This window comes from Dioscorea cayenensis, chromosome 9 (genome assembly GCF_009730915.1).
Source record: "Dioscorea cayenensis subsp. rotundata cultivar TDr96_F1 chromosome 9, TDr96_F1_v2_PseudoChromosome.rev07_lg8_w22 25.fasta, whole genome shotgun sequence".
NCBI classification, from domain to species: Eukaryota; Viridiplantae; Streptophyta; class Magnoliopsida; order Dioscoreales; family Dioscoreaceae; genus Dioscorea; species Dioscorea cayenensis.
In genome coordinates this window covers 26227530-26248135 of record NC_052479.1, presented here as the reverse complement: position 1 = coordinate 26248135, position 20606 = coordinate 26227530, and the positions used below count along the sequence as shown (strand labels likewise).

Genomic DNA, 20606 nt, shown 5'->3' with positions numbered 1-20606 from the left:
TAGTTTTAAATGTTGTATTTATAATCTTTTGATTTTTTTTTAATTATTTATAAGCCCTTATTGCTTATTTGTAATAAAAAAATAAATAAATAAATAAATCTAATTACAAGCATTGTAAATAAAATTCGGGCAAGCAGAGGAAAAAGAAAAAGCAAAATCTGTTGTCGAGAGGCAATTGCTTCCGTTTCCAGGCTCGCAAGAGTTGGGAGAAGATCGGCGAACATTCTCGAAAAAGGATGGAATCGCTCTCGGAATTGAAGCGCGCGAGGGTGTTGATTATAGGGTTTGTTCTTGTATCATGGTGCATCTCTTTGGTCCATGGAGACATCGATGGAGGACGACGAGGAGGTGGCCAAGCGCGGCTGCTTCTTGCTTTCCGGGAGACACAAGGAAACTCTACTTTCCAGTGCTCTCCTTCCGGTCCTTGCCTTCCTTGCCAGTATTCTGAGAAGGTGAGAGTTTTAATTTTCGTTTTTCTCTCAATCTTTTGTTGGCAAAATATCTGTGGTAAATATGAGTATTGATTTGTTCAAGTTGTTTAGCAGCTTTTTGTACTTGTTTGGTGCTATTTCATGTGCTTTTGTTGTGGTTGTTGATGCTAGTGGGTATTGATTTTTCTTCACCCGTGCAAAGGTAATTTGTTTGTGCATTTTGCCATTGCATTATGTCAGGTTTGATCTTTCTTGATTAATTACTTTGCATTATTTTTTTTCATTGGTAGGGTTAGTTGGTGGCAACTAGTCTGGATTAAATATGAACAATGATTTGTTTAAGAATTTAGCGCTCTGTTGCTTTGGTTTAATAGCTTAAGAACTTAACAACAGGTTTGGTATTTTTTTTTTTTGGGTAATATTTTCATGTGCTATTGTTTTGGCAGTTGATGCTAGTTGGTATTGATTTATCTTCACACTTGCAAAGGGATTTGTTTCTGCATTTTGGCATTGTGTTATTATGTTAGGTTTGGTCTTGCTAGATTTTTTACTTCACACTTGTTTTTATGGGTGGGTTGGGTGGTGGAAATTTGGCTGGATTAAATACAAGCAATCGTTTGTTGAAGATGTTAGCCACTCTGTTGCTTTGATTCAATAACATGATAGCTTAACAACAGATTTGGTATTTCTTTCGCACTGTTTCATGTGCTATTGTTTTGGCCTTAAATGTTAGTGGCTATTGATGAAATTGATAGAATTGGAGAAACTAAATTATTATTCCATAGTCCAAAAACTCTTACACACTTGCAAGACGATTTATATAGGTATAATGCCTAGATAAAATATTAACAAAATGTTAAACTAAGATGAGGAGAATTGCAGAGTTAGGATTAGGTTGAGATAAGCATATAACTAAGATGATTTATATAGCCATTTGCTTGAGCATTTTGGCATTGCATGATGCCTGGTCTGATCTTGCTAATTCTGCTCTTCTCTATATCATTGGTGGAATTAATTGAGTCAGAAAAAAAATGCCCTTGGTGTCAGGAGGTAAATGGTGTCCCTTGCTTCCTTTGGTACCAGGGAGAAAAAGGGTGTCCCTTGTTTCATTTGGTGCCACAAAGAAAAAAGGTGTCCGTTGTTTCCTTTAGTAGTCATTGAAGATCATTTAGACCTCAGTTAACTCCCGAAGATCAATAGGCATTTACTATGCTGAGGTGTAGCCCTTTCTGGGCCATTGCAAATTTATAACATGGATTGGTTTGAGTTTTGGTGCCATGTTGAGGTAAAACTCTTGCTGAGCTATTGCAAATTTATAGCATGGATTGGTTCAAGTTTTAGTCCTATGTTGAGGTGAAACTTTTGCTAAGCTATTGCAACTTTATGGGATGGATTGGTTTAATCTCTCTTTTGTTGGAGAATTTATAGAATTTTGGTCTCTTTTCCACACCCCTTATGCTAAGTACTCTAATTCCATAAAGAGTATTATATTTTACATCATGCCCCCTTATTCTAGGTATTAAAATTCCATTAGGTGTGGAATTGTGGAAACCACACTTTGTTCTTACTGCATTCCATTTCAACCCTACCTTTGCATGCTACCCTAGGATTATAGATTGCTCTAGCACATGGATTTAGAGAGCATCTTCTCATCATCAATTAAAACCTTTTTGCTCTTTGTTGATGACTCAAGTAATTGTGGTTTTTCAAGTAAAATAGAAATTGCTACTTTAATTTGTACTTTAGACTAATATTAATAAATTTAGATAAGATATGGAACAGGTTATGATAAAACATGACTTAAGTTTGCTTTTGGCCCAAAATATTGAGTCTAACGCCTTATAAATTTAGGGGCCATGCATTGCTGACTTTAGTCAAATCTTTGGTTAAGCACAGGCTCAATGAATATATATTTTATGTGGTTTATGCTTGTAAACTATTAATTAAAATTAAAATTTTTGGGCTGCATATGCTTGATCCATACTTGAAATAAATCAGTGCTAAAATAGTAGAGTTGAACATGGACTGAGAGATGAAAATATTAAATTCAAACCTGAATTTTTGAGCCTAGCTTGAATTAGTCCCTAGTTCAATAGAGAAAACTTATTTTCTTGTATATTTTAGATCTACAATTTAATATGAATACATAAAATTTAAAATAACTAATTCTTTGTTGTAAGAACCATAGATTGACTCAAAATATACTAGCTTAAATAGAAAAGAAAAACCTTGGCAAGTTGGACGAATCTATTTTGTTCATGAAATTGTTGTCACGTAGAAGTTGTTGATTCCAAGTAATCGTAGTTGCAGGTAACTTTGAAAAGCAACCAAGTTACACTTGCAGCAATCTTGATTATTCTTTTTGCTTCTAGAATTACATGTCATATTTGTTCATAGCCATGCTTCCTAATTTTCCACCTAAATAGGTTCAGGTTTCTTCTGGTACAATGAGCTTTAGACATTTCCATAAGTTTACTGTGTTTTAACTTTCATAGCCGTAACCACATGATCACATCGCATGAATAGGTCATCTGTATCAAAGATGGAGAAGCTACAACAAGATGTCAACATGTGAAAATCATTTTTCAACATAAAAAAAAGTCAAATAATGGCTGCGCTTAATATTTTTCTTTTACCTGGTCAGCCTTGGCCATTGGTACCTATTATTTTACTTTAGAAATCAGCTTTCAAGATATACCATACTATGTTTGCTTTGTCATCTTGAGATGAATTTAGCTAATCGAGGAAAATTTTCATCAATGTTTGATAAATGACATCTAGTGCAAAAGGTGCAAGGATAAATATTCTACTTTTATGCAATTATTGTTGTCTACAAATTTTCTAATAGGAAAATGCATCAAGTGAATCTAATGGTTTTAATTCATTTCAAAAAAGCATATGAAGTTGTGAACCACAAAACAATTCCATTTCCAAAAATTTTTTGAAGTCTATTATATTAATTTAAAATGCTGAACATTCTTCTTTTCAAAGATCTTCAAATTATCCTATTAGAACCTTAAGTACCCTTAGGAGGCCTTTGGTTAGGGGATAAGGATGTAGGGTTAAAGGCAAAGCTTTTATCTAAAGAAAGTTTAACTTAATTACCACTAATACAAATTAAATATTTTAAAATTAAAATTATTATTTTTCTATATAATGATTAAAATATATGAATATTAATTATTTTTAAAATTAATTATTAAACATATTTATGTAAAAAATTAAATTTTTATAAAAAAAAACTTTAGATCTTATCCCAACTTGTTTCGTTACAAGAACAGTACTTATCTCCAACCAAACATGGTGTTAAAGTAAGCTAACTAACACAATCATGCTCCCAAATTGTTCTTGGTTTAAGTTTAGAAAGCTGGGAAGCGATGTTGATAATATTTGATTTAAGTTCAGGAATGGGATACTTGATTTGATGGGAATCTGATTGTAGATTCAAATGTTGTAACTTGAGATAAGAGTTAAATCTGTAGATTGCATGAGAATAGAAGCAGGGCTGTTGAAACAATTGAGTTAAAGAGAAGTTGAGCTCAAACAAAAAGATTTGAGCAAATAAGGGATGCTAATTTGCTTATGTGTTTAGCCATTTTAGTCACATGGAAGAAGCCTTCCTTTTGTTAGGAGTGTAGAATGTCTAATCAATGGAAAGAGAAAAAATGGCATGCAGTCTCTGAAAATAGTGTAAGAACTCAATTATGTTCTCAATTAATTTTGCCAAAAGAAGTTGTCATTCCTCAAAATTACTTATCCATAGAAAACCTTTGTCCTTTCATATATTCACCTAGTGATCTAATTCTATGCCCTATCTGAGGGATCTTGGATCATTTTTTATTTGTATTTTCTTTTCGTTGACTTGTCTAGCACATCCCATGGTTAATTGCTCAGAAGTATATTGCTGTGTCTTTACAATTATTCAAATACAAACCCTATGCAAACCTAACGTATTGACACTAGTAGTATCTGTTAAAAATGATAAGTCAAATTAAGGGCATATAATGCATTAAATATGACATCCAAGACCCCTTCTATATATGATAGGGTTGTTAATTGACACTTGACTATAATTAGTCCTCATTACATTGTAATTAGTGATATGGAACTTAGGACATCTAACTCAGTACTGTTCTTATAAAGATGAAATTAATAGTTTTTTAGCTACCACTAGACTATCATTTGCGTTGTTTGTTATATTGCATAATATGTATGGTGTAGATGCTTTGGCAGTACTTCTTGATGCCAACCAAGCTATGTTGGAGGGTTATGATGATATCTTGGAATATTCATTTGTCTTTGTTAAATTTTACCAATTTGCATGTTTCCAAAAGTTAAGGAATGTGCATTTGGATCATATCAGATTTTTCTTTGCAATAATTATGCTGATGATGTTTTTGACTTTCATATTGATTATGATATTCTTTGTAGATTCTCTCCGTAGATTTTACAAATTTATTGATCTTGTTGGACAAGAAATGAGAGAAGAACAAGAGGTTTGTTCCCATAATAACATCTAAACATCCTGACATTGAAGTCCAGTGCCTGTACTTATAGCTATTCCTAAGAATAATTATTTATGTAGATTTTTCAAGAAAGTAAGTATTAATTTTCTAAATTTGAATATGTCCCCATTCTTCCTGTCATAGAAATTCCTAATCTATGAAGTCCAATTATGATGATGAATGGTAAATGGTATATAATGTGTTTAATATCTTATATTACATGTGGTTGACATAAAATGTTAAGGAAATTTTCATGGTGGATATCATTGTGTTTAATCAGAACTACTGGTCTTTTTTTCCTCTTTGCTAGCAACCTACATGTGCCATTACTGAACAACCACTAAATGTTGTTAGCACTTTCATTTGCAAAATGCTAGCGATTGTGTGCCTACGTGTTTTGTCTTATTTGTTATATTTTGGAATTTAGCCTATTGTTAACCTCTTGGATATTTATGACCTTGTTCAGTGAGATTACTCTTGGCCTTTTTTGCTTAGACTTATTTATGTGAAACATCAATACAACCTAATAAGGTTGTCCATTAATTTTAGCCTGCATTTTTTTTTGTAGAAAGATGATAAGTACCATTGCAGTGAAACTGGCTATCGTGTGCCTTTAAAATGCATTGAAGTCCAAGATGGGTCAAAGGAGAAACCTCATAATAAAGTTCAAAGAAAGTTACTTTTTCTTCAAAAGAAAAAAGAGAAATTTGTGAGCAGATGGAGAAAATTGTTGGATAATTCATCTGAAACAGAAAGTGGAAAGCAAAACTATGTCACCTACAGGAGTTGTGTACCTGTAGGTAATGAAGAAAAAGTGTCAGTTCTTGGGTTTGAGGTACGGATTTTTTTATTTTAAAAAAAAACCTTGTAGCATTGTATGCTTTGTTTATGGTTGATTTTTCATCCATGTAGAATGGTTTTTATTTTCTATTTAAATAGACTTATGTATTTTGCTGTAGTGAGGCTCACTCTTGATGTAACTTGGTGGTTGCTTTCGCCAGCCAGACCCGTTTGCTCCTATTTTTGTGGGATTTGTTAGACTAGTTTGTCGTATAAGTTTATTCTTGAAACATCATTGTGAATAAGCTTAGTTCACTTGCCAACAGCCTAGCTTTTTTTATACATCTATGTTGGTGAACACAAAAGACTTGCTTCCGAACTTGTACAACATCTAGCGGAAAAGGAATAACAAGGAGATATGCTATATGTCTCATGGAATAAGAATTTTGACATTAGTTTGAAGGCATATAGCTAACACAATGTCAATCATCTCGCTGATTGGATTGTTCTTGTTTTAGGAGAAATGTTGTTGTTGTTGTTGTTTTTATAAAAAATAAAAATAAAAAAATCTCCCCTTTTCGGTTTTCGATCAATAGCAGAATATAGATATCATTAGCAGACTAGCGGTATGCACCCATTCACCAAATGATAGCAGCAACCAGCAAAAGCTGTATTGTGAAAAAGAAACCCTTATTTGAACAATTCTATTTTTGTTTGTATACTTCCTTTGGACTCTGCATGACTTCCTTCTCCATTATGGAAGCTTGAACTTGTATGCTTTATGTTCTTGCCAAACAACTTGACGTATGTTGATTTGTTATCACTGAATATTTGAGTTGGACCATATTCAAATAGGAATTTTTTGGGGATCATTATTAGTCTGGAAAGCAGTAAAGGCGCTAATGGGCCGGACCAGATTTGTGAATGGACCTAACAGTTACAGACGTTTTATTCTATGAAAGATGGTTGGAATCGTTGGATCTGGTTCTGGAAAGTATGAATTTTTCAGGTGTGCATCTCAGAAATAAATATTGTCATGTCAAGGGAATTGGGATGATCATTGGTGAGCTTAAAAGGTTTGTAGTTGTAAACGTGGTCCTTGGTAGAGCCAAAAAACAAGAAATTACTTGTTAAAAGTTGTTGGAGGTGTGGCTCTACCTTGCAAGATGGTCGCTTATGAATCATTTTGTCTTCTTATTAGCCTTCTACATTTATTTCTTTTTCTTATTGGTGGATTCTAAATTTCCCTAAACAACTTGAACTGAACTAGACCTTGCCTATGCACCAATTTCTTCATGATTGCCAACTCAATATTCCAGTTAGGAATTTAATCAGTCTATTTAGCTCCTCCTTGCTATAAAATTTATTTTGTTGGGATATCATTTGTAATTTTATATGATTGATTTAATATGTGGCCTTCAATAGATTTTAAGGTTTTTAGTATATAGCCTCTGCTAGATATATATTCCATCCTTATTCATACTGTTAAACACCTACTATTGTAATTTTTATTTTATTTTATTACCTTTCTCCCTTACTAGCACCCTTTTTCTTTCTTTGTTAAAATTTTTCAAATTTCTTATATTGTTTCCTTTTATCATTTATCTACCGTCTTCATATTCTATTAGTTAAATCCTTGATATGCTTGAGTTACTAAATTTGGAGTGAATTATTATTGGTTTTCATCATTAATAAAGATATTTGGGTCAGTTAATTTGCTCAATATAGAAAGTAATTAGAATTTTTAAATTTGAGAGAAGTTTAGTGTTTTGAGAGGGGAAGAGGGTTTCCTTTTTTCTTGGTTTTTGTTTTTTTTGGTAGTCAGAACCAATTTTTTATTTTTTTATTTTTTATTGTTAATGTAAATGAGATATGTTTTGAATCACAGATTTCAACATATCATGTAGTAAAAAGCTGTTATTCGAACTAAAATAGAATAAACTTGAAAAATATGGAATAGGACAGTGCAAAAGAACATCACTAAATGGCTGATGTTAATGGTGTTTTTGTGAGCAGAATACATTCATAAGGGTAGTTGGCATTATGACCGTTCCTGCAGAATAAAATAGGGTGCTAGGAATGTGTTTACAAGACTTGGGAGTTCAAAGAGCTCACAAAATAATTTATAAATTGTGGGAGAGGGACATGGTATTAGAGAAGACCTGCAACTCTGGCCTCTAGTTTGATACCTTTGTTCTTGCACTATGGGTCTATTGTTGCTTAATGGTTACGTAGGAGTCTTCTCGAAATTTGGTTTAACTTATAAATTTCCGAATGGAAATTTAAGGATAATCTAAAAATTAATTGACTATAAAAGCTCAAGCTTTTGTTACCTTCTGGGGTTTCTTGATATTCTAAAATGGTGGTACTCTTTTAACAATGTGGTTCTGGCTATCTTATCCCATTTGCAGTCCTGTGGCTTTACCAGTTGTGTGAGAATGCTGTTAAGATTTCATTCTATACAATGGTAAATATACTAAACCGGAAAGTTTAACCTATTAACTACTATTAAGTAGGACATAGAATGAACGTACAGACCTCATGCACCTGTTGTTGAATTTTGAGCTTGTTTATTACATGAAACTACTCAAATTTGAGGTTATATGGGTCTAAATATTGCAATTTGCATGTATCACAATTTGGAATCTTAAATCAACATGTATATGATACAAGTTAACCTTATTTTTTAAGTGTTTCAAATCCTGAAAGTCAAACATAGATGGAAAAAAGGCAAAACCCATTTTTGGTCCCTATGCTTTGTCCCAATGTTCATTTCTAGTTCTCTACTTTGAAAATGTCCAATATGGTTCATGTACTTCGCTTTTTTCATTTTGTACATTTTCTTGTGGGAGTGGCATGGTTGTCACTTGTTGGCAACTTAGGCCTTGTTAGCATCTCACAAATGTTTTGGAAAAATTAAGAGTAAATTTTCAATGTCATGTGGATGGTGAAGCGACAATCTTGCCAGGATATCGAGCTTTCGTGTTAACTAAGAAAATTAATAAGCATGTATTTCAAATCACATGTCTAATGCCAATTGCATCACCCTCATGGATGAAAATAAATAAAAAGCGGATCATCTTAAGTAGTTTGATAGTATAAGGATTGAAATGAATATTAGGGCAATTGGGCAAAGTACATGGACCCAAAATTGGCTTTTTTCCTTAAAAAATGCCAAGTTGTATTTCTTTTTAAGCATCAGATCCCATTAGGTGTATGTTTCACCAACCATCAGTTTGCTAACTTGCTGTAGTTCCTCCAGATTATGCGTTTAAGCAATCCGTTTCAATTGATTTTTGCACAATCAAGATTGCATCATGGACATGTTCAATCTACCAAGTTTTAACTACATATCGCAAATATTTACCTTTTGCAGTCACTGGATGAACATTAAAATCTGCAATGATTTTTCTTCCTACAGGCGATAATGGTGTTTCTGTTACTCATCAGCAGTGCAGCCATATATATACGACAAAAACGTATATTCACCATGCCTGGAGTTTCAATGGTGAGAATTCCTACAAACTCTCCGAGGTTCTAGTGTTATCATTAATATGACTTAACAGATTTCAAGTTCTGAAGTCCAGCTAATATGCCAAGTCTGGTGTTTTGTTGTTTCAATCTCTTTGCCATCACTTTCAACTTGTTATCTGTTTCAGTAATATGGTTTGGTGTATTGAACAGTCGTAATTAGTTGAAAAAGTTCCAATGGTTCTCTCAGTTTAATAGCACAGTATATAATACACAAATGTTTGTTCAATCATATTTTCATGGCTCATTCAGGTTCATGTACCGCTGTAATTGAATCTTTTCTCTTTGGAATGTAAAATGCTTGGGTCCTCTGATTTTTACTATGTAATACAACATATTTCTTTTATTTTTTTAACTATGTCTATTGCTTTTGCATTGAATGATATCAATAGAATATACAGAAGAATGAGAATTGATGTGTGGACAATGATGAAGAGTAGTTTGTTTCATGATCATGTCTATATACATATATGTGTGTGTGCATATGTTACAAGGTTATAAATATTATAGGATTTTATTCTAATTATTAAGATTTTCATTCCAATAATATAAAACAAATCATGTTGATTTATAATTTGTTATGTATATTAGCTTCCCTGCATGGTTCATTACAAAGTGTATTTCAAGTCAGTGAATAAAACATTCCTGTGGTTTTTGTTGTTTGTCAATTCTTTTGATTAATTTGTATCAAGTCTTTGTCATAATAATGTTGATTTTTAAAATTTGGGTAGTTGTTAGTTTTGGCCTTTAAAGTAGAGGGGGGAAAAAAATCATTGACCCTTAAAATATATAATTATTTATTTTAATGTTTAAAGTATTAAAAAAAAGGAAAATGTTCACCATGCAACCAGGTATTTGATGTAACCAAACATTTGGTGTATTTGCATGAGTTGCACATGAATCTTTCTATGAGTTTAAACTTTTTTAAATTAGATCATCAAATACATTTAACAATTAGATCATCCAAACTTCACTACTTCAAACTTTATCATTTTAACCATTCAATTAATAATATAGAAAAAAAAATTATTTAATCAAGCTTGAGTTTTAGCTCTGACTTCACTCCAACTCCATATAAATTATTTATATATTAATTAATTAATTAGTCACAGCTCTCCTTTCTAATGCATTGCACTAAACACAACCAACCCTCATGCACTGCGTTTATGTTTGTGAAACCGTTTTGAAGTTATTTGGATAATTTTACAAATAAATATAGTACTGTTTTAAGGTCAAGGTTAGGTTTTAAAATTTAGGTATTTTGGCCAACCATTCCATAATATATTCTTTTTATGCTTATTGCCTCCCTTCTCTCCGCCACTAAACTTGGGAATCATAAATAAATAAATAGTTATAGTTAATAGTTAGAATTAAAAAAGTTTGTTGCCCCACTTTCGAGTAAAAGTAGGAGCACCAAATCCTTCTTAAAAACAAAGTGTCCCTCCAATCAAAACAAGTGTAGTTGTAGAGCTAAACTTCTTTGTCTCTCTGAGCTCACGTAGGAGGGGAATTCTTATATATTCCCTCTAGTTTTTTTTAATAATAATAAATATTTATTTTAAAATAAGATGAATTTTAATATATTTAAGTGAAAAATTGTCCAAAAACCCTAAGTTTGCAATATTGCCAAAAACACCATCTTAATTTGGCAATCTCTAAAAACCTCTTCCTTTTAAACTCAATGTTTTTCAAACTCCCCAAAGCATATAACGGTGGTTAACGGAGTTATTTTTAAATTTTATGGATGAAATTACCCCTTATATGGGAAGTTGTGGCATTGCAATCATTTCGGTGGTTTTCAGAGGAACTAGGGTTTTTTCTTAGGGTAATCCCAAGAGACGACTATACTGGAGACGTATACTTTTTTTTCTCAACTAGCCTCTTCAGCTTTTCTCTTTCCGAAGTTGTTTCTACCGGGACATCTTCTGTAATTTCAGCTTTTCCCTTTCCACCGGTGTCTCGAAGAAGAAGTCCCACGCAAGTATTCGGCATTTCATTAGTTTGCAATCTAAGGTATTGAAGAAATTGTGATTATGGTTTTATGTTAACTATTCTGTTAGAAAGAAAGATTTTTCGGTTTTGTATTGTGGTTCCGTTTTTATTGAAAAATATTGAAGTCTGAAGGAGGATTTCTCTGCTGGGGTTTTGTTAGGCTGCAGGGAGATTTCTCGGCTAGGGTTTTGTTTTGTTTTACATTTTCGTTTGTGTATACGATCGAAATAGTTTTTCGATTGTTATGATTTGTGTAATGTTTATAATGTACGTTTCCCTTTTCATTTGATATGGTTGCAGTTTTAGAAATGATCTTTCCGTTTAAAAAATGAGTTTTAGTTTAAAAACGTATATCCCCGTTTAAATATTGTGGTTACCGTTTAAGAAACTAGATCACTGTTTACAATATTATATCTCTGTTTAATAATTGAGGCTTTCGTTTAAAATCTTATATTTCTCTTAAAACTTTGTGAATACTGCTGAATGTGTTGTTATTGTCGCAGCCTTGTGATTATGGCAGTCAACCTAGTTAATGGGCGATACTACTTGACACCGGTAGTGGAGACCTTGACTGAATTGAAAGTTCACATGATCTCTCGACACTGGGAGATCATCTGAAGGATACCATTTGCAGCATTTACTGGGCTGGAAGCTGTATTCCAAGAGATAGCCCTTCTTGATTCTCTATTGCAAAGATACGATGGCTGCACCAATAAATTCAGGATTGGGGAAAGCCTGCTGAGTTTCAGGCCTAAAGATGTGGCCCTCGTTCTTGGTCTGCGTTACGATGGAGACGCAGTCATGTTTCAAAAGAAGAAAATATGCTTAGCTTTCGAAGAAAGGTATTTATCAAAAACCTATGAGAGACGCAAAGACTCCATCAACAGAACTCTTGAGCAACTTGTTCGACAGAGGGGAGAAGAAGAAAATTTTGTCAAACTCCTGATGGTGTACCTCATGGGTACAATCCTCTTCCCAAATACCTCATGGGGCGATACGCATAGCGACGCACAAGTGGCTTATGGAAGACATTCCACAAGTGGCTGCTCGAGTGCAAGCTAGATGCGCGGGGAAAAAGACCAACACATGGTATATTAAGGGTTACTCGGTCACGCTGAATATCTGGTTTTACAAGATGACCGGAACCGGAAAGAAAATCCGTTTCGGAAAGAGCCCAAGGATATTGTGCTACGGTGAAAGTAGTTACCGGAAGCAAGCGACGATAGAAACCAGTTTGTCATCTCTCGAAGGAAAAGAGGTAATAAATCATGAACAATGTGTTTAACAATAGTAGTTAATGTTTAAATATAGTATTTAGCGTTTAACATTGTTTATTTTCTGTTTAAAAGTATTCTTTAGAGTTTAAACATTTTGTTTTATGTTTAAATAAATGCGATATCTTTTAAATATATAACTTAAATGTTTAAATATATTTGTTATTGTTTAAATTGAATGATTTCGCTAAGATTGTTTTGTTTACATATATTAGTTTCCTGAGCTGGTCCCGGCGAATGCTGATGAAGATATATTTGTTCGGGCTAACCGCCGGGTGGATGCTATTGCTCCGGAACCACTTGCTCGAAGGCAAGATGAGAGGCCAACCTCTTCTGTACGCGCTCGACGCCGTTCTCCTACTTCCAGCCTAACGGCGTACGCATTCCTCGACGCCGAGAAGCTTTCCACTACCCCGCCAGATTACAACACCCTCCCCGCGCGACAACGACAATGACAGTCCCCCCGATCGCCATAGCCCGCCCACCCCCGCCCGACCGTAGCGGCACTAGGCGATGACGTCAGTGCAACTCTTCTGCAGGCGTACCATATATCAATAACCGAGTTCCCTTGGCTTGGCACTCGGGTTGAGGCATTAGAAGGACGGTCACAATCGACTTCGCCGTCCCTCTAAACAAATGAAGCACCCGGGACGGACGAGGATTCGGAATTTGAAGACTTGGACTTCATCGGGATGGCCATTCCAAGACGGCCACGTTTGAAGAGACTTGCAAAAAAGAGGAAAACAATAATGCCTCTCTATCCACCACTGGATGACGATGAAACAATAACAGCACCATCGGCGGCTGATGTTGTTATTGAGTTTGTCGCCATTGATGATATGGCCATCACGATAGAGAAGAGCGTAGATAATGTTGCCATTGCCGCGGTTGATAAGATCGTTGACTCTGTTGTCAACAAAATCCCCGTCACGGTGGAACCGGCGGTTGACAGTGCGCCATCAAAGGTGGACACAATCCCTAAAGAACAAGAACCAGCTAAGGGTGTGTCTCCCGTTGATGCTGTTGCCGTGGCCGCAGTTGAGAAGATCATTGACTCTGTTGTCAACGAAATCATAGTCATAGTGGAACCAGGGGCCAACAGTGTCGCATTGAAGGCAGACACAATCCCACAACAACAAGAAGCATGTAAAGATATGTCTCCGGTTGATGCTGTCATCGTGACCGCATCGATGAAAGATGCCACTGGTGCTAAACACAGACAACCATCAAAAACAGTACCGCATGATGATCCCAAAACAGCTATTGACAAGTGGTAAGGGAACGCCATCAAAAAATCAACGAGAGATATGATACTTGCCAACCAATAATATGAAGAAGTTCGGAAAGACTTTATTCCGAAGAAGAAAAAATACCTTGGACAATCGCGACTCAACAAATTCGAGCAGGAGTTGATAAGGATTTTCCTCAACTGCTCTATGGACAAGTAAGTTTGAAGTTTTTATGTTATTGTTTAAATTTATATGTTAACCTTTAATTTATGTAGTTACCGTTTAAATATTTGCAATATCATTTAAATATTTGCTATATCATTTAAATATTTACAATATCGTTTAATTATATCTGTTACCGTTTAACAGCAGGACTGTCGTGTGGATGAATGACTCTCTCAGCACCACACAGTCCAGACTATTCACGCTGTTTGACGGGAAGGAGATAGTGTTAAACGATGTGATGGACGTTTTCGTATGCATAATACAAAAGTCACTGAGCAGAGTACCATATCCTTATAAGAAGCGCGCCTCCATCACACGACCACTGGGGCTGTTTATGTCAAAGCAGAAAGACGCGTTTGACATAACTTTCGCTATGATCAGAGATGCCGCGCGCAAATTACATGATGTTAACATTATCATCCTCCCGATAATCATGAATGGCCACTTCCATCTCGTGGTCCTTGATAATAACAAACAAGAATACATGCATTATTCTTCATGCCAAAGTAAGGAGTATGATAAAAACGCGTTAGAAATGGTAAGTTTTTTGATAAATTGAGTTTGGTTAATAGTGTTTGGTAAATAATTGGTATTCTAACCTCAATTTGTATACCTTGACAACAACACTTCAGATTGATATCCAACGACAACACTTAAGTCTGACGAGGAAGGAAGGCATCCCATAGCGTCTAGGGTCACCATAGGGTGGGACCGGAGCGCTCACAGAATCTGAATTCCTGCCAACACTTCAGTTTAAACGACAACGATCAATATGTTAAGCATAGACATAAAGTGTTTAAATGATAAATTAAATAGTTAAACGTTAATTCAAATAATTAAATAGAGACAAAATAAATTAAACGAAGAAGACAATGTTTAAATGGAAATGTAATATATTTAAACAGAGACTAGCATAGTTAAACAATAATGAACTTATACAACTAGATAAACATAAAAGAGAAGAATCTTACAACGATAAAAACTCATTTTCAGTAGGATACGATGGCACATCATCTATCTCAACAACAAGATTGACTACAGCGCATTTGAAGATGGAGTACACATGACACATGCGTTAGAAGTCAACCTCGTCCTCTACTGGACAAACCGTTTTATATCCATCGGGTGTGATAAACTTCACCCTGATGTGGGAAATATCGAGACCCCATCGCTCGCATATCTTAACTAACACTGATTCCCAAGAAGTCAGCTATGTGAACATTAGCACTCGTCCCTCTCCGTTGTATCTAGCAATACCACAAAAACTCTACATAATTAAACTGTATTTTTATAAATAGTGTTACTCCCTCCCTTCCACAAAATGATCAAAGTGAGAGTAACGAAGAAATTCTCACCTTATCGGGAAAACGGCAAAACTCAAATCGAATAAACCAAATGAGGAGAAGAAGAAGAAGAGAAAATGTAATGAGCCTTCTGAACTTTGTTTCACAAAAAGCAAGCAGGAAGGAAAAAAAGTGCACAATTATATGCATAAAGGTTAGACATGTGATTTGGCGGTATTTTTTTCCATCTATTGCAAGGGCAAAAAAAGAATTTCATAACATGGACCCACTTGAAGTGACCGATAGGGGTAATCTCTAGAGACAATCATTACTGCCGCCGGTTATACTTTTTTCTCTTTGCACCTCTTCAGCTTTTCTTTTCGGCTGGGCATCCTTGTCCCGAAGTTCTTCTTCGCTTTCCACCATTGTCTCGAAGAAGAATTCTGGCTCAAGTATTCGAGATTTCGTCAGTTTGCAGTTTGAGGTATTGAGCCGAGGTGGACACTGTTAAAGAAGTTGTGTTTATGGTTTTTTTTTTAATAAACGATTATGTTAGAAAAAGAGATTTTTTTCGGTTTTGTTTTGTGGTTCTGTTTTTATTGGATGATATTGAATTCTGCAAGGAGATTTATCGGATAGGGTTTTGTTTTCGTTTTCATTTTTGTATAGGGTTTTGTACACGATCGAACGAGATTTGGCAAGACCCCGAGGATGTTGTACTACGGTGAAAATAGTTACCGGAAGCAAGCAACGATAGAAGCCATACTGTCATCGGTCGAAGGAGAGGAGGTAATAAATCATGAGTCTCTGTTTAAATATCAAACTTTTATGTTTAAAAATTGTGATTTAGTGTTTACACTATCGGTTATATGTTTAAATATTTTGGATATCGTTTAAAAACATATGTAAACCATTTAAAAAATTAAGTTAATTGTTTAAAATTATTTGTTATTGTTTAAATTGAATGCTTTCTCTGACATTGTGTTGTTTATCTATTTTAGTTTCCTGAGCTGGTCGCGGCGAATGCGGATGAAGAAATCTTCGTTCGGGTCATCCGCCGGGGAGATGCTATTGCTCCCAAACCACTGGCGCGAAGGCAGGATGCGAGGCTATCCTCGCACGAATTCCTCGGCGATGGAGGAGCCCCGTAATACCTCGCTCGGTGAAACACCCCTCCCCGACGGCAACATCCCCTCCCTCATCGGAACAACCTCCCTCCCTCCCCCAATCGCAATAGCCCCCCCGACAGCTACGGCCCCTTGGTAACGATGTTACCGCACGTCTGCTGCAGGCGTGCCAGGTACTAATGACCGAGTTCCCTCGGCTTGTTTCTCGAGTGGAGGCATTAGAAGGACGGACACAATCGAATGCGTCGTCCTTACAAACATGCGGTTTATCAAACAACTATGCACCGATGAAAAGCTATTGCTACATCAAGCGGACCGCTACCGCAAGCGGACGTCCCTTACTAGCCCTTCAAATATGTTATCCACATACTTAAGAAAGGGAGAGTAGCCAGCAACACTGAGAAAGGGGATTCCTCAACCGGTGTAAAAAAAGATTAATATGTAATTATACAAAACAGAATTACTGTGTAAATAACATTATATCTCATTTAAATATAATTGATTTTGTTTAAATATCATTGTCATTGTTTAATTTCTAGGTTTTTCTATTTAAACAACATTGTCTCGCTGTGTAAATATCATTTTTTGTTGTTTAGATACCGTTATCTCTGTTTATATACTAAGCGTTTTTATTTAACTTTTTGTTTATTTACAATGCCGTTTTTGTTTCTCAAAATGTTTAAGTTAAACGTTAAGAGAGAATGTCTCTGTTTAAATATCAAAAGTTGACACTCAAATAAGTTTATTTATTTTAAAATATTTGTTCATTTACAATGTCTGTTAAGAACATCGACACAACGACCAACATGAAGATCTCGGCTTTGCTTAACAATTATCTCTACCTTCGAATGCATGTATGTCCGGGAATAAGTAGGTCTCTCATTTGTTTGCTCGCTCACGGCGGTTGCATAACATGCACATCGACTTGAACCTATACAACGTAGAACACGAACACTTAAACAAGGTTTTGCAAAGATACTGATATTTAAATAGAAAAAAAAATTTTGTAAACGAAAACGATTACAAATTAAATGAAAACCCAAATAGTTAAACCGAGACAATGATGGTTGCACAGTAAGGAAAATCTTTTAAATGATAAGAACAATTCTTAAGTGTTAAATATCAACTCCGTTTTAAAGGATGTGTCATGGTCATCCTCCTCCGGAGATTACTCCGCAATCAAGCAATGAGTGAAAACTTTTCTCTTCCTGACCAAGTCGAAATGCATGCTTAATTGCTTGCCCATCATTGCTTACCCGTCAGGCAATAACGCGAGCTTTCTGACTTGAACAGGAAAAGATCGTTTAACTGTTCCGTGATTGCAGCTGATTGATTCTCCAGAAGAAGATGACCATGACACATCCTTTACGATAGAGTTGATCTCAAAAATATGGTCTGGCTAAAGCGAATATCCTAGATACATGAAGAAGAAACTCATCCGAGAAGAAGCATAGGAGGAGGAGAATGAGGGTATGTCCAGGGAATGGGTATGGTGTGAAGTCCACAAGCCGGTTGACGCTTCAGATCCGAGAAAAAAAAGGGAAACACATGGGGGACCGAGCTTGACTAATAACGAGGACAAAATAAATATGCTTCCAATATTTATGTTAAATTTTAGAAAATTTAATGGCGTCATTAATTCTGAATTCCTACCAACACTTCAGTTTAAATGAAAACGATCAATATTTTAAGCATAAACATAAAGTATTTAAATGATAAATTGTAAATTTAAACGTTAAGTCAAATATTTAAATAGAGACAAAATAAATTCAATGAAGAAGACAATGTTTAAATGGAAACGTAATATATTTAAACAGAGACAGGGTATAGTAAAACAATAATTAACTTATACAACTAGATAAACATAAAAGAGAAGAACTTTACGATCAAAAGGAACTCGTTTTCAGTAGGATTTGACAATGGCACATCATCTGTCTCGACAACAAGATCGACTACAACACATTTGAAGATGGAGTACACGTGACACATCCTTTGTAAGTCAACTTCGTTTTCTATTGGAAAAACCGTTTTATATCCATCAGGTGTGATAAACTTCACCCTAACATGAGAAACATCGAGACCCCATCGCTCACATATCTTAGCTAACACCGATTTCCCAAGAAGTCAGTGTCGTGAACATTAGCACTCGTCCCTTTCCGTTATATCTAGCAATACCACAAAAACTCTCCATAATAAACCTGCATTTTTATAATACTCCCTCCCTCCCGCAGAATGATCAAGTACATGAGAGCAACGAAGAAATTCTCACCTTATCAGGAAATCGGCATAACTCAAATCGAACAAACCAAATGAGGAGAAGAAGAAGATGTGATGAGCCTTCTAAACTTTATTTGACAAAAAGCAAGCAGAAAGGAAAAAATGCAAAATTATATGTATAAAGGTCGGACATGATGTGATTGGGCGGTTTTTTCCCATCATTTTCAACGAGCAAAATAAAATTTCATAAGATGAACCCATTTGAAGTAGAACGGAAGGGGTAAAAGGAAACTTAAACAATAACGGAAGGGTTGTCCGAGGTTTGTCAAAGTTGGAGGGGCTTTTTAGGAATATTTAAAATTCACGAGGGGTAAACAGTAATTTTCCCTATATTTAACATTTATTATATAAAAAAATACTTTAGTAAACAAATAATTTTTTTAATGAAAGATTTCCAATTAATCAAACATGGCATTGTTACATCTCGCTATATTATTGCCTTATCAACTATACAAAAATTGCACATATCACTATTAACTATTAACATGATTTGAAAATCATATTCATAGTAATTCTATTCTCGACGGCAATATAAGATTTTCGTAAACCAAACCAGTCAATAAATTAAATATAGATATAAATTTTTAGACATATCAGCAAGTCAACATAAATTTGTTTATAAAAACTATTATCTTTTATTTTCCATTCTAAATTCACTTTAATATTATGAAAATATGATGGTAAAGAATTTTTTTTAAATAACTTTTAAATCAAGTCATAAAAGGCAATATGCATGTTTTTTTGCTAATATAATAATATATATATATGTGTGTGTGTTTGATTAATTTTTATAAGAATGTATAAAAAAAAAAAATTCTACCCCATCATTTATAAAATACATATAGTTATGTACCTTCATTTCATGCTAAAATAGAACATAATAAAAAAGAAAGAAAGAAAAAGATAGTAGATTATCATTTTCTTTAAATAACTTTTGATCACAAGAACATATATAGACAATGCAAATAGGCCAGCTCAATGTAGCTTGCCCTACTGCTCGTATATTTTATGTTTCATATCTTACTCAATTAGTGCCCACATATGTGGGCAAGCACCCGTTTATCGGGGAGTCATTAGTGAAAGAAGTGATTAATATATATATATATATATATACAATTTTACTTATAAACGGGAGGATTATCTGTATAAATTGTTAGGTCTAAAGATACATACCAAAACATTCGTCTTCTATGATGTGTGTGTATATATATATATATATAAGATAAAAAGTAAAATAAAAGAGTGGTGAAACAGATTTATAGGGTTCGAATTTAAAAAAAAGAGCCAGGGCAAAGGGGAATCATAGGCAACATGAGAGATAATATTGTTGGATATTGATTTAATAGTTTGTGGATGTCTATCTACAGACACATGCAGTTAATGCGGACTCTATATATTTATATGTAAAATATATTCTACAAGGTTTTATATGTAAAATGCCAATTATTTAATAATGGTTCTTGCTAACTGAATTTAGAGTAACCAACCCACTTGAAAAGTCCTAAGGGGAGAGTGCATGTAAGTCACTTTCAATGAAGTTTGGAGCATTAGTGGCACTAATATGATCACTATCTCACTAACCTAAACAGCATTAGAGAGTCAAGGGGTTGGTTCAACTAATCACTTCCATCAACATAAGTTAGTTTTTTTAGGCCTTCATTCTTCAACAACATAACTAATTGCTTTAATACTTACATTTGTTGACTATATTTGAGTATTGGGTTTAGTTGTTAAAATTATAAGAGTTTTATTTGCTAATTGCTACACTAGAAAAATTACAATATTATTTTTCGTCATTTTTACACATATATATTGCTGGTCTTGATATTTTACATTTACTTAGAGTATATATATAAAGTGGTTTTTTATTAAAATTTTATTTTATTTTATTGAAAATGCAATGTTTTATTATAAATGAAGTTAAAAAAATGAAAATTGATCATGGGTTGAAA

At 34.3% G+C, this 20606-nt stretch overlaps 1 protein-coding gene across 1 annotated transcript; it reads left to right on the top strand.

Moving 5' to 3' along the window:
• Positions 1–134: 134 nt before the first annotated feature.
• Positions 135–9570, top strand: LOC120269449. Its single transcript, XM_039276778.1, has 3 exons — positions 135–452; positions 5505–5771; positions 9138–9570. Exons 1-3 carry the CDS (start codon positions 237–239, stop codon positions 9255–9257), a joined length of 603 nt encoding a protein of 200 aa, XP_039132712.1. The 5' UTR covers positions 135–236; the 3' UTR covers positions 9258–9570.
• Positions 9571–20606: the final 11036 nt, after the last annotated feature.

Excerpts from the sequence above, each read along its gene's own strand:
- LOC120269449 (XM_039276778.1), top strand. The coding sequence starts at position 237 with ATGGAATCGCTCTCGGAATTGAAGCGCGCGAGGGTGTTGATTATAGGG. Across the intron at positions 453-5,504 it reads CTTGCCAGTATTCTGAGAAG|AAAGATGATAAGTACCATTG; the intron begins GTGAGAGTTTTA and ends TTTTTTTTGTAG. Across the intron at positions 5,772-9,137 it reads TGTCAGTTCTTGGGTTTGAG|GCGATAATGGTGTTTCTGTT; the intron begins GTACGGATTTTT and ends TTCTTCCTACAG.